Source organism: Felis catus, chromosome B2, assembly GCF_018350175.1.
Source record: "Felis catus isolate Fca126 chromosome B2, F.catus_Fca126_mat1.0, whole genome shotgun sequence".
In the NCBI taxonomy this organism is placed as follows: Eukaryota; Metazoa; Chordata; class Mammalia; order Carnivora; family Felidae; genus Felis; species Felis catus.
In genome coordinates, this window is record NC_058372.1 from 150,395,240 (window position 1) to 150,409,285 (window position 14,046).

A 14,046-nucleotide genomic window follows, 5' to 3' on the forward strand; every position below is an offset into this window, starting at 1 on the left:
CTTTTATGTCCCGGGGAGTCTTGCCAAAAGCAGAATCCTGTGTTTTGAAGCCTGGAAACCATGTACCTTTTCCCCAAATGGCGGGAGGGCGGTAACCCGGCGTGGTCGTCCGTAAGCAGTTCTGACGTCCTAACGGAGAACGAGGTCCTTTCTGTCGCCTGGAGAGCAAAGCTTCCAAATGCACACGACTCAGTTATTTCACAGAATCAGGGCTGGAGGAAGAAGCGTGTCTCCTCCGGAGCTGGGGGCCGACGGGGCGCACTTGCAGCAGACCCAGCGGGCTTCCCCGAGGCTGGCGGTGCTCGAGAAGTGCTGATCGTGACCGCCCGTTGTCCCTTGCGGTAAACCTGCTGACTTCCGTCCAGCTTCCAGGGAACCAACGGTATCTGCGAGGTTGTGTTAACGCCTGTCCCGTGAGATCCTTTCCTATGATGACCTGCTTGGACGTCTCCTACTATGTTACCGTTATGGCCCAAGAGACAGGGTAAATAGTCTCAAAATACCGTACGGTTTACATCTTTAGTATAAGTGATGGTTTGTACGTCAAGGTCACATTCAAGATCGTAAGACAAGCGATGGGTCTCGCGTCTGTGTCTGTGATGTCCGCACTAGGTACGCAGCCCAGCCTGTGACTCTAGCAGTCCTCAGTGAGTCCTGCACCGACTGTCCTCACCCCATCAGCAGGTAGACTCCAAATTCGTCCTGAGCACGGTTTTTTGTTTTATTCCTTTGGGGGAGGGCATTGTAATGGTGCGGGAGGAAGTCAGTGCTTGTGCTGTTTCAAGCTACCAGGAAGAGAGCACAGGGCCACCCATCTCTCTCACGGATCTCTCGGTGTATCAGCGACATCACAAACACTCCACGAATTACTCGGTCAGCTCTGAATTTTCCTGCATTCTTCTACAATCTAAGATGGCTCCTCAACTTTCTTTCCTATGGAACGAAATCCAGCCGAAACCAGGGTTTCAAGTATCTTCGGTTGCATAACTTTTATTGCTTTAAAAATGTTTCCTTTTTAATTCTAATTCATTCCGCTGCCCCAACGTGGTGATATGAAGGGGATGGTGACGTCTTTTAAGTGAAGAGACTGACGTGTTGTATATTGAAGAGTGCGGGTCTCAGGTACGTGGCCGACTAGTTAGCAACAGGAGTAGGAAATAATCTTTGGTTTATTGGCTTAGGGCTTGTGACGGCAGATGACGTGGTCACCTCTGGGTACTAGGTGGCTTGTGCAGCCTAATGAGAAAGTGACAAGCACGGTGAACCATTGGAAGTGGAAGGAAGCATTGTGTAACAACTGTGGATGGGCACTTGGGAGCCAACGATAATTTCTTCCTTCTTTCCCCCCTTAGGTTCCATAAATGAAAAGCTACCCCAACGGGAAGGCACAGGAAAAACAGGTAACTATCTTAAAATAAATTTTGATGATGATAGTATATTAAAGCTAATTCAGTCTATGCCCTAAAATAGCTCCTCAAGTTAAAATTTAAATATGGACTAAACGATACGAGAGCTGACACGGTTCATTACATATTCACTCAACGCACTGTGTCATTCCTGCCTTTGGACCTCCAGGGTCCTGTAGGTGCGGGGCATGTAACCCACATATGCCCCCGGGAGGACCCTTCCGACGTGGCTTGTGTCGGGGCCACCTGTCCATGCTGCTCGGTGCCACAGTCTCTGCCTGGGGAGAGGCTCATGCGTGGTGTTTGGGTTCCCCGTGTAATTCGGGAGTGTAATGCTAAGGGCCACCGAGAAAGAGGTCTCAACTCTTCCTCCTGAGAAAGAGGAATGCTTCTCCCCATTGTGACAGTCGCCTCCCCTGGGACCGGTAGCGACAAGAGCCAGGTAGAGCAGCGAGCCATTTCCGTAGCAGCCGGGTTCGTCTTGCGCAAACTACAGCGCGCCCACCGTGACCTTGCAGGAGCCCCACCTTCAGCCTTCCCACAGCCATCATCCTTTAGACCCAGTGACACTTTTTTTTTCTCTTTGTGTTACATCGACCTTTAAAGTCAGAAGTCATTTTCAAGACAAAATTGAAAAAAAGAAAAGGTTTTAGTACCAACATTGTAGGCAACTCTTTTTTTCTGATGTAGGTTATAGTATAGGAACCGGTGATAAAGAAAGGGGCATAAAGCCGGATAGAGCTGAGTTCCAGTCAAGTACGTTGCCTTCAGTGTGTCCTGAGACTACGGTGGGCACCGTGGCTGCCCTGGCGGGATGGTAGAGCTGGGGGCACCTCGGGTGCACGCTTGGGACAGGCACCGATTGGCACACGAGGGGTCTCATGAAAGGGGAGGTGCTGGTGGCCACAGAGGGGGTGGGAGAGGGGACAGGCATAACGTAGAACAGAAGAACCTCGTAGTTGAGGGAAATAGGGGAGAGACTGATGGGCAGGCATAGAACACTGGCTGGAGCGAGAGTTTAAAGGATAGGGATATCTATCTAGGGATAAAGTCGCCTAGAATGTTAGATGAATGGCTTGGATTTGAGTCTGTAAGATTCTGAGGTGGGCATATCAGTATTTTTTAGAGAACAGGAAGGGGCAGTATTTATGATTGCGAAAATCAATCCGGTGCTCAGGGGAGGAGGAAAGGAAAGGAAGCGCTATTTCAGAAGGTGTTTCCTAAACCTGTTCCTTGCAACGCACGTTGAATCCCCTGTAAAAGTGAAACAAAAATCCTTAGGGAATTGGTACGTGGGCACAGAAGTTCATGTAGGGCAGGAATACATTCCTTCTCCTGAAGCCTCTTGATCTCTGGACGTGCACACGACAAGAGAAAATACCTGAGATTAAGCAACAGAACTGGCTTATGGATAAAAACGAGACGTTACACACTCTAGTGGGAAAAATAAAAAGCCCACAGCTGCCCGTGGTTTTGTTTCATTTTCTCAAGGCCGAGTTCAGTAGGTGCCCACGTGTTTGTTATGTTGGGACAGAAGTCTACAAGGGACCAGAGCATGGCCAGTGATGTGAGCAGGGTCACGCTGACAGGAAGGGCCCCTGGCGTTGGTGGGGGGTGAGGGAAGGCCTACGGGTGGTCACTGGGTCGCCGTGAGTGGGCCAGTCTGAGTTTTCAGGCTGCCAGTGATTTGGGGAATGGGCCGGTGGCCCCACAGAGGTGATGTGTCCAGGCCTCGGTGAAAATGTACAGCACTCATAACGTGTGTGGTTGCTGTAGATATGCTCCCCGTTTCATCGTAGTTTCTGGAAGGGATTACACGATCTTCAACGGTTCACAGTTGCTGTTCCAGTGTTAGAACTTGAGTTTCTCGAACAGGCGACATTACATTTTGTCAGCGTTCTGACAGAGAGCAAGCCTTTTTTCAAAAGATTGTTCAGTGTTGAAGTTTTGTGAAAAAGCCTTTTGGTTTGCCCCCAAAAAGAACTTATGAGAAACTTCATTTTTATTCCCCAGACATCTGGGAAAGTCATGAATCACAGATAAGCCTCGTGGCTGGCCCTTATCTCCCACACTGTTTATTGTATTTTAATCCTCAAATTATTATATAACGAGCTCACATGAGCGAGCTCGAGCGAGAAACAGCCCCACAAAGTGCCTTGTGATTGTGTCCCTGACGGGGGCCCCGCTTACCGGGGGCAGACTTCCCGTAGCTCATCCTCCATGCCATCCCACCATGGCTCGGAACTCTCTAGAACCTGACGCCGTTCCAGGGAACCATGGTCTTTCTGCTAATTAAAGATCATCCACTGCAGCCTCAGCCTCTAGAGAAATGGCGTTAGAGCAGCTCCGTCACCCACACCCGTGTCCTGCTCTGTGATGTTGACTCTTGCTCCCCAGCTCCTGCAGGGGTGACAGAGGGGCTGGTAGTGCAGGGGTGCACAGGGCAGCAAGTCAGGGCCTGATCCTTAGATACCTGCCCTGGCAAAACGGGGTGGGGGGGCAGAGCAGGGATATTGGGCTCCCCCAGCCACCCCAGTCCGCCCCCCAGCTCTCTTCTGTCTCCGGTCACCCCAACCCACCGATTTTGTTGACGTGAGCCCCCATTCCCACTGCCGTGGCCCCTTGCTTAGGTCATTTGTCTCTCCCTCACGGGCCCTGAGCCACTCTGGCTCCGAGGGACGGGAATCCCAGCACTTCCCCCCGGGGCCCGGTTTGCAGCCTGCAGCAGCCGTCAGGTGGCTGCTCGCCCAGGCACCCTGTGCCGTCTCGGTCGGGCTCCTGCCGGGCCCCGCGTCCCTGTGTGCCCCGGGGTGGGGGGGGGTGGTGGTTTGGCTGGTGTGTGGGGTGCATGCGAGCCCTCAGCTTCCATCCCGTATACGCACTTACTGAACTTACTCTCATAATTGTAGTCTCCTTGCAAATCTTTTCCGTTCTGAATTCAGATGATGCCTCGGCCCCGGCGCTGGAGACTCAGCCTCAAGGAGACGAAGAAGGTGAGCCCGGCCTAAAACAGGGTCCTGCTGGGGGAGGTGAGCCCAGCCCGAAAGAGGGTCCTATGGGGGAGGACTGCGGACGCGCTGGGGCAGCCACGGACGGGCCTGGGACGTGCAGGCAGGTTACCTGCCGGGAGTCCTCTCAGAGTGGACTGGATTTGGCCACTTCCAACTTTATGACACCTGCTGTCTTTCCCGGTGGCTTCGGGGCATGGCTTGTGGATGTGGCCATGGCATACATACAGTACGATGCAAAAGTCTCTCTTTTTCCCCCCCCCTCGGACTTTGTGTCTTTCGCAACTCGTGCTGGCCACGATGCGGCACGGGAGGCAAGCTGTGTAAGGTCACGCACGTGAGGATGTTTCTAAGGTGTTTTGAATTTTGTAGTCACGACAAAGACGGATTTTCCCATTCTTAGCCTTTAACAGATCGTCTGAGGGACTTGCCAAAGTGTCACAAATTGTCAGGTCAAAGGAGTGAGGGTGCGCAGGTAACAGCAACAGCGGTAACGATGTCTTCACGGCACGGGCTACACGGTGTCTTTAGCCCACCGAGTCCTCAGATGCCGTTTCGCAGACGAGAACTCGTCTGAGGTTCCGGGCTGATCGTGGCCAAGGGCGGCCGGGACCGAGGCAGCCTCTCCCATGTGTTCTCGGGCCCGCGGTGTGACTGACCCACACGGCGAATACTCGGTGGCTTGTGACACAGTACTGCTGAAAACGAAGTGTTCCTGAAGTGTTTTACGCACAGTTGCATTTTGCATAGCGTAGTCTGTGATGAATCTTTCCTGAGCGAAACCTCGTGTGTTACTGTGAATCTTTAGGGCGCGAGGACATGTTTCTGTACATCCGGGCTTTTCCCTGAACCCCACTCCTCTCAAGTGGAGCCACTCTGGATCCACAGAAATTTTACTTCTGCTTTTGGAAGAAGAAAGAAAAAAAAACATATACTAACATGTTATACACGTATATTATTCTTTCCTTTAGTCTCAAATATGTAATCAGTTTAACAGTATCTTTAAAAGTGTGGAATATGCATTTATTTAGCCCACTGACTTTGCAGCTTTTAGGCTCCCCACTGAGGTCTTTAATTGAGAGACTGTGTTTTCATGATGATTAAAAATAATCATCGTTTTGTTTTGTTTTATTAGATATTGCGTCCCGTTACCCCACGCTTTGGACTGAGCAAGTTAAAAGTCGGCAGAACAAAACCAATAAGAATTCAGGTAAAAAGGGGCCCGACGTTGCTTTGTGAGGAGGGATTTAATAGGCGTAGGAAGTGGTTTCTCTTTCTGGAAGTTCAGTGTGTAGAGCCCATCTTTTCCCTCAGTTTCCAGTGAGTCATGCAAATAATTCTTGTGACCTGACCGCCAAAATGTAGTTCAGATTTTGGTGGTTTTATTAAATTTCCTAAGTTCTTTAAACGGTTTCTCTGCATATGCCAAACAAACTATAGCTTCTGGTATAAATATAGCAATAATTGATAACAAGTATTTGTTTTTGACCAAATTTCAGAGATGACCAAACCCTTGGCTAATTTAGTTCCAAATCCTGAAAGCTGTGTGGATTGCATTTGCTACGAAGGAGTGTTTGACCGACTTTTACGTGTTAAAGCCGACTGTCCTGACATTTGTGGGGAGGAGGTGGGTTGCCTGGCATCTGGTTAGCGGCGTTTACAGGTTTTGTGAAAGCAGATTCTGTCTGTAATCTTCGTTCGTGCTTAGTTGTTTGCGTGTGTGCTTCCTCGGGCCTTTTCAGATGTTGCTTTTTTTAAAAAAAAAATACTGAAAGAAAATGTCCTTCTGGGTTTAAAGTATTCATCTGCTGAGGGTCCACAGACTCAGTAATAACGTGAATATTCTGTGATCAGCCTCCAGTGAAAAAATCATAAACGTTCACAAAGGCAGCCTGAGATCACAGCTCTGTGGCCTGTGCTTGGAAGTGTTTTTTTTTTTTTCTGAGTGCGTTTTAATGTCCATTTACGAAAAAACCAAAACAAACCCCTCAGATTTCTTTAAGTTCAGGATACTAAGAGTACTTTGATTCTCTCCCGCGACCTGCGTCCTTACACACCCCTTCTGGAAGGACTCTTGAGGGGAGGCCCTGAGTCTTGGTACGTTCCCACCACCTGGAGGCCCCAAGACACGCTCTCTGTGACAGGAACGGTCACCGATTTACAGCCTGAGAGGCAACAAGCGGGATGAGCCGTGCAGGCTCCAGAGGAGGGTTAGGGGTGGAGTCGGTCTGATGTGTTCTTGTGTGGCTTCTGTCCCTGATGTTCCCATCGCTGTCCCCAGCCCCACGTGTTACTGCCCGGGACGGGGCCCTCATCCCTCCTGGCGGCGGCTTCCCTGGGGCTGAGGTGAGAAAGGGAAGAATCCAAAGGTTTGACCATCAGATACGTGTGCACAAATGGCAGGGAAATCTAAAACATGTTTACCAAATTTGAAAATTATTGCCTCAGAAACGATTGGGAAACGTTCTACCTTGTGTATAAAGATGCGTACTTCTCTTAGGAACTTCCGAAATGGGGAGTTAGTTTTGTTCAATCTTGTCACTGTATTTCCAGAAGTTATCTCATTAGATTTTCTTCGGAAGCACACGATGAGCGCGTGGGAACTGGACCAAACACGGCATGTTTCGGGTTGACTGCTGGATCTTGGAAGCTTCCCACGCAAGGGCGGTGTGGCTGTGCCCACGCTTTCCCTGAGGAACACGTATCAATTTATTCTGAACGATGTCCCTGGACGTGTGCATTTTTCTATAAAAGCAGTCTGAATTGTCAGAGGTTTCAGGTTTTGACAGTAAGTACATAAGCTCATGGGAGAAGCACATTTTTGTGTCTCGCTCCTCACGGGCTGTTACCAGAGTTTCAGGCCTTAAGTGACCCGTCGATTATAATTAACCAACAGTAACCATGCAGGCTTCCACCGTGTCGTGGGACTGAAAATGATGTTTCAGGAAATGCCAGTTTACATAAGTTACCCCATGCTATAATTTGATTTAAATCAGCCTAAATGGGCAGGACACAAAAAGACGACGTTGAGTTGATTTATGGACGTGGGGCGTGAAATTACTGGATTCTGTTTGTTTCGTGTCAGTTGTCTGGATGCATGTTCTTTCTGAGGGTCTGAAGAAAGTCAGATCAAATCGGTATTTCGCAGTATTAAGAATAGTATTTGATTACGTGCAACAAGGAAATGGCAGACGGCCGTGGGGTTTGCAGACAGCCGCTGCTGTTGAGATCTCGAATGTAAGACGAGCTTCACTTGCATTTAGCTTTTATTTAAAAACATTTTTTTAATGTTTGTTTTATTTATTTATTTATTCTTGAGAGAGAGAGAGAGACAGAGAGAGAGAGAGAGAGAGCAGGGGAGGGGCAGAGAGAGAGGGAGACACAGAATCCAAAGCAGCTCCAGGCTCCCAGCTGTCAGCACAGAGTCCGACGCGGGGCTCGAACCCGTGAACCGCCAGATCATGACCTGAGCCGAAGTCAGACGCTTTACCGACTGAGCCACCCAGGCACCCCTAGCTTTTATTTTTAGCAGATACTTTTACTAATGACCTTCTCCGATAGAAGTAGGCACATTTAGCTAACAAAGCACAAGTGGTGATTTGTGTGTTACTCCCAGATTTTTAGAAAATTAGCTGTTTGTCTTTAACTCTTGTGTCTTTTCCTGTAAGAGGCCAGACTGGGCACGGATTTCTCTTTTGCTTGGATGTTTCTTTATTAGTTAAAATTCCCTCTATTTTTTTTTTTTCATGAGTTTGTGCTGAGGTAACATAATATTACTCGTGCTGTCGGGTACGTAGAATACGATTGCCGTGCTAATGAGTGTGTTCCCTGTGCTGTGGTCAGTACGCTTTAGGGCATTCAGTGGTAGGAGTCATTAGAAGGGACCATTCCTGCAAAGGAAAATACAGCACCCTAGTCTGAAAATGTACACGTGCTGCGTACTCCATGAGTATTTATTAAATCCGTAAAGAGTTTTGCCCTCGTATGTTCATTGGTATTCTGACGGTATCATTACTTATTTTCCTAAAACAAACTACAGGAAGCAAACAACAACAACAAAAAAACCAAATAGATAAATAACCAGAAAACAATTAATTTAGGTGCAGTTTGACGGCTGAAGTTTTATTAATTGAAATGCAATATAAATATAAATGACACGGTCTCCTGGTGGTTCATCCAGCAGGAGGAGCATCACTCTTGTTATGTGAGTCATTACACATTAGTGAGTAAAATCTAGAACTGTATTTTAGTTAAGAAAACATTACTCAGGGGGCGCCTGGGTGGCTCAGTCGGTTGAGTGTCCGACTTCGGGTCATGTCACGATCTCACAGCTAGTGAGTTCAAGCCCCGTGTTGGGCTCTGTGCTGACAGCTCAGGGCCTGGAGCCTGTTTCAGATTCTGTGTCTCCCTCTCTCTCTGCCCCTCCCCTGCTCACGCTCTGTCTCTGTCTCTCAAAAATATATAAATGTAAAAAACATAAAAATAAAAAAGCATTACTCAGTTTCCCTCTCAATATAAAATTGAGCGTCAACTACTTTCTCGAATCATTTTACTCACTGTTTTATTTCTATCTAGTAAGATATCAAAGTCGATCACCAAATTTTACCAGATAAGAGGTTTTGTAACTTACTGTCTTTGAATTATACAAAATTAGTTTATAGAATATAAAAGAAGTAGGAGATGGTTTCTGAACACGAAATTTCTCTAAGAATGCTTTTGTTTCACAAAACAGGAAGTCAGTATTCTTTGAGCTGTAGGCCACTAGTTAGAACAGAGAAGAAGTTCAGGGAACAGAGGGGAAAACGGATAGATTTAGATGAGGAGCACCATTCAGTTTTGTGGCTGGAAGGGACCCTAAGTGTCGTGTAGCCCAGCCCCCTCATTTTATAAACTAAGGGAAAAGGGAAAACGAAATACTGAATCTCAGGGAAATGAAGAAACCTGTTCATCACCGCAGCTCAGGGGGGTGACTTAGTGCCATTTCTGTGATTTCTTCAACTTAATGGGTAAGTTTCACGAAGAAGCCACGTTTTCGGAAATGCTTTGCGTATTAGATAGGAGTTTCTTTTTTCAGTTTACTTACTGATTTTGAGAGGAGGAGCAAGCAGGGGAAGGGCAGAGAGAGAAGGAGAGAGAGAATCCCAAGCAGGCTCCACGCTGTCAGCACAGAGCCCGACTTGGGGCTCGGATCCGTGAACCGTGAGATCGCGACCTGAGCCGAAATCAAGAGTCAGACGCTTAACTGACCGAGCCACCTGGGGGCTCGGATCCGTGAACCGTGAGATCGCGACCTCACAAAATCAAGAGCCGAAATCAAGAGTCAGATGCTTAACTGACCGAGCCACCTGGGTGCCCCATAATGGATAAGAGTTACTGGGATTATGGAATCTTAAAACTAAAAACCAAGCCACGGAGGCCGCCTCACTCACCCCATTTAAGTGAACAGTGGAAGAAACGGACGTCAGGAGGGACCAAGTCGTTTGCTCAAGGGCAGCACAGGTGTACGTGAATGTTTATCAGATGTTCTGTTCGGTAAGAAGCCAAGTTGCATGGACATAACCGTCCTCACTCGGAATGTTCTAGCAATCCGCGAGCCTCGTTGAGAGGGTGAGCCCCACAGGGTTGGGGTGGCCCCGGTGGATACTGACCCTGAACCGGGCCGTGAGGGTGTGTGGTGTTGTTGGTCAGTCCTGGTCCTCACTGTGCCTCTGCTCCGGGTCCCCCTCAGTCCGCGTTCCTCTGGGAACACGCGGTGCTGCCCGCCCTGGGTGCTACCACCACCCCCCACTCACCCGCTCCGGGACGCTCGCGTGTCCCGTGCCCCGGCGGAGGGTCACCCTCGCTGTGCCAGCCCTCCTCGCGGCCCCCATAACTGACACCTTACGACTCCTGTACCTGGTGGGGCACAGGCTGGGCTCCTCATAACTTTTTTTTTTTTTTATTAATTTTTTTTTTCAACGTTTATTTATTTTTGGGACAGAGAGAGACAGAGCATGAATGGGCGAGGGGCAGAGAGAGAGGGAGACACAGAATCGGAAACAGGCTCCAGGCTCTGAGCCATCAGCCCAGAGCCCGACGCGGGGCTCGAACTCTCGGACCGCAAGATCGTGACCTGGCTGAAGTCGGACGCCTAACCGACTGCGCCACCCAGGCGCCCCTCCTCATAACTTTTGACCACAGTTTGGTACTTTCTCGGTTTATGAGCAGATGCACGGACCTACTCATTCCCGAAATGGCATCGTGGCACAGCAGCCGAGGTGACGCGGCCTACACACCGCCAGCAGCCTCGTACTCTGGCTCCCGTAATAGCGTGTGCACGTGCAGGGCGTCCCCCAAACACAGACGTGGTCTGGGGTGGGGGTGACTCTGCCCCACCTTTGAACTTGCAGAGACTGTTTCTGACTTTCACGTCGATGTTAATTTCGCGTGTTTCCCTCAGGTCTTTTTCTGGAAGTATTTTTACCAAAGTAAGTAAAAATTTCGTGCTGTGAAGAAATGGCCTGCCATCAGAGGTTTCTCTTTATCTCTTTATTAGCTCAGGAAACGACCGGTTAAGTTAACAATCAGTAACCATGACTGTCTGCTCGATGTCATATTAGGCTCCATGACATCTGAGTGACCTCCTTTTTTTGTTTAATGTTTATTTATTTTGAGAGAGAGAGAGAGAGAGAGAGAGAGAGAGAGTAGGGGAGGGGCAGAGAGAGAGGGAGAGAGAGGATCCCAAGCAGGCTCCAACTGTCAGCACAGAGAACGACGTGGGGCTCGATCCTAGAACCATGACCTGAGCTGAAATCAAGAGTCAGACACTCAACTGACTGCGCCATCCAGGCGCCCCAGAACGATCTGCTTTTGACACGCAAGTGGAGTCACCGTGCCCACGAGAGGGCTCTGCTGGGAAGCGTGATGAACGGGAAGTTTGGGGACAGCGAGCAATTATCTGCTGACCGCCTCCCGAGGCTTCTTCCCCCCCGTGAGCGGTAATGACAGTGGCAGGGGAGCCTGTCCCTGCACGCGGCTGCCTGGGAAGTCCCTCACGTCCACTCGGTCCTTGCAACAGGCCGGTGGGGCGGGCGTGTCCTGCGTCCGTGTCACCGGCTCAGATGACACATCCCAGGCTCTCGACGGCGGGCACCAAAATGGCACCTGACCGGCCCCAGTCATGCTCCTCACGCCGGGCTTCTCACGGAGTGAAGACAGCCGTCTGCCCCCGTAGGTGCCCGTGGGGGATTCTCATATCGCTGGCAAGTCGCCGAGGTTCCTGTGGACATGCAAACGTCACACACAAAGCCGTGGGCACGCACGCCCGCACGGACACCTACACCGTCTTGCAGCTCTGTCCCCTTGCTGCTCCCATGTCCTCCAGGAGACTCTTGTCCCTGACCCCTCGTCCCCAGATGGCCCAGAGCAGCCCTGCTACGTCTTGCCTATGCCTCTGCTTCACGTGATGGGTCGTCCCCCAGACCCCGTTCCTCATGTGCAGAGACCCCTGCGTCCGCCAGCCCCTGACCGCTCGCTCTCCGTACCCGCTCCTCCTCTCCAGGATGCGCCTCTGTCTTCAGAGGCACGTGTGTTTCTTGGCGTGTCTCTCCCTGCTCGGAGTGAGGTCTCCTCGAGGGTAGAGATAAAACCTTGTTCAGCCCCGGGGCGAACCCAGCGTCTCCAGACCCATCTGGGGTTCCCTGGTGGCCCCGACGTGTCAGCCCCCGCGCGTGTGGAATACGACGAGGACAATGCTGGCCTTCACAGCCCAGCCGTGGGCCGGGGCCGTGAGCGTGCGTGAGGCCGCGCGTGGGAGCCGGGGGCCCGTGGACTCCTCGTGTGAAAGGGGTCGTAGGGGCTTCTCGGGGTGCAGCGGGTCCTGGCGAGGCTCCTCAGGCCCCAGCTCTCCGCTTCCGGAAGGTGCAGGGCCGGCTTCTCAGGCTTCACTGGGGGCCTGACGATGCCTGGGGCTGGGCCCGGGTTTGCCTCGCACCGCGCACGACTCCTGGCCCCCCCACATGGCCACACCCCCCAGCCCCCCAGCCCCTGGGGCGGGGCAGCGTCTGCAGAGAACGCAGGTGAGCCCGTCCGGCCGGGGTCACTTCTGGCGGGGCAGAGTCCTGGACGGCCCGTGTCCCCCGCGGTCTGCAGGAGCCCGGGTAGCGCTGTCGCCCCGGTGGCGGCCGCTCTGCACGCCCGCATGTTTCTGAGGAGGTGCCTTGTAGATGCACATTTAAATCGGCCGACGTTGAGGGAAGTGGGTTCCCCCGGAAGTTCGGTCGGCTCGTCCCAGCAGGATGGGGGAGCCCGGGTGCCAGGTGCAGGCCTGGGTGTGGGGGGTGGAGGGCGAGCTCTGCACGGCTGGGCAGGTGACCCGTCTGCTCTCTGGGTCGGGGAGGACCAGGGAACCCGGCCACCGCCTCCTCGGGGCCTCGTGTTTCGGTCAAGTCCTTCTCCCCCGTGGACCCCGATGACGTGTCCCCAGTGTGACATGCCACACCCAGTGGGGCCGAGTGGGGCTCGGTCCATGGTGGGTCACGCTCGGGGCCTCTGTCGGAGGGTGTGGGTCCGGCATCAGGGGCACACCCGCTGCCCTGCTCTGGGGCAAGGTGAGGGCTCAATACCTTTCTCTGTGTTGAGGCCACAAGCTGACCCAGGGCGCCGTCCCCGCCGGGCCTGTCTGTGTGGCCCGGGCAGCAGCCCTGGGGGCAGCGGGCAGCCTCCCCCAGTTGCCCAGCCGGAGGGTCGTCTCCCATCCCAAGCTGCAGGCGCTCTGTGTCGTTCTCTCTGCCTGTGGCCCTTCTGACAGCCAAGGTCTGGCCACAGCGCTGGCCCTTTGGAGACCCCAGGGGAGAGCCCCACCGGGGCCACGCGGCCCACCCTGGAGGCCTCGGGTCCCACCAACCTTTCCACGGTCGGGATTTTCCAGTTGTGTGTGTGAGCTGAGGGCACACGGGGCCTGTTTTGTCATCTCTGACATCCCCTCCCGCTTGGGAGAAAAATGTTCCTTCCTCCCCGAACTCTCCCAGACAGCTCTGTTTTATATCCAGGAGACGTCCCCGATGCCAGGATGCGCCTTGGTTTTATGGGACCCCCGCAGTGGAAACATTCTTCTGCTTTCTTCAGAGCTGATAATTTTTGTTTTATTGCACATATTAAAATTAGTGCCAAAAGATAATTATCTTTTGATTCTGCTTTAAATCATGGTAAATTGCATTCCCTCCCGGGGAAAAGTAATACCCGTTATTTTTTCTTTCTTCGTCCCTAAGCTTTAAAGTATTAGTTTTACTTTTTATTCCAGTTTTCAAACATCAAGATACCAAGGAGATTCTTAAGTGATAAAGTTGCAGTCATTTGAAGAGATTGGCGCGTTAAACCAAATCCAATAACTTCTTTTAAACGTGGACTGTGAGATTGTATTATTTAAAAAATATTAATTAATCTACCTAAGAGTGTGCATACCTGGATTTATTCAGTTTTCCTCATTGTAAAGAGGAGTTTTCATTTCAGTCACGTTCAGTTCTTCGATTTCTGTGTCCAAGGTGGGGTTGAATAATTGGGATGCAGCATTTCAGTGTAAGCACAGAACACAGGTAACGGAAGCAAGCGCATTACGTCCCAGCCGGTTGCAAACACACACCAGCCGGGTGTAC

At 51.3% G+C, this 14,046-nt stretch overlaps 1 protein-coding gene across 5 annotated transcripts in view; it reads left to right on the forward strand.

Moving 5' to 3' along the window:
- The window catches only part of SMOC2 (SPARC related modular calcium binding 2), a 167,956-nt gene that overhangs the window by 72,974 nt on the left and 80,936 nt on the right, over positions 1-14,046 (forward strand). For 2 of the 5 annotated variants that reach the window (XM_023254609.2, XM_023254610.2), the window contains exons 5-7: positions 1,353-1,400; positions 4,316-4,399; positions 5,550-5,624. The exons of 1 other annotated variant lie outside the window; for it this stretch is intronic. In XM_023254609.2, the coding sequence (XP_023110377.1) occupies positions 1,353-1,400; positions 4,316-4,399; positions 5,550-5,624 (207 nt within the window). The remainder of the gene's footprint in view (positions 1-1,352; positions 1,401-4,315; positions 4,400-5,549; positions 5,625-14,046) is intronic. 2 more of the 5 variants (XM_023254611.2, XM_023254612.2) reach the window with 1 other exon arrangement.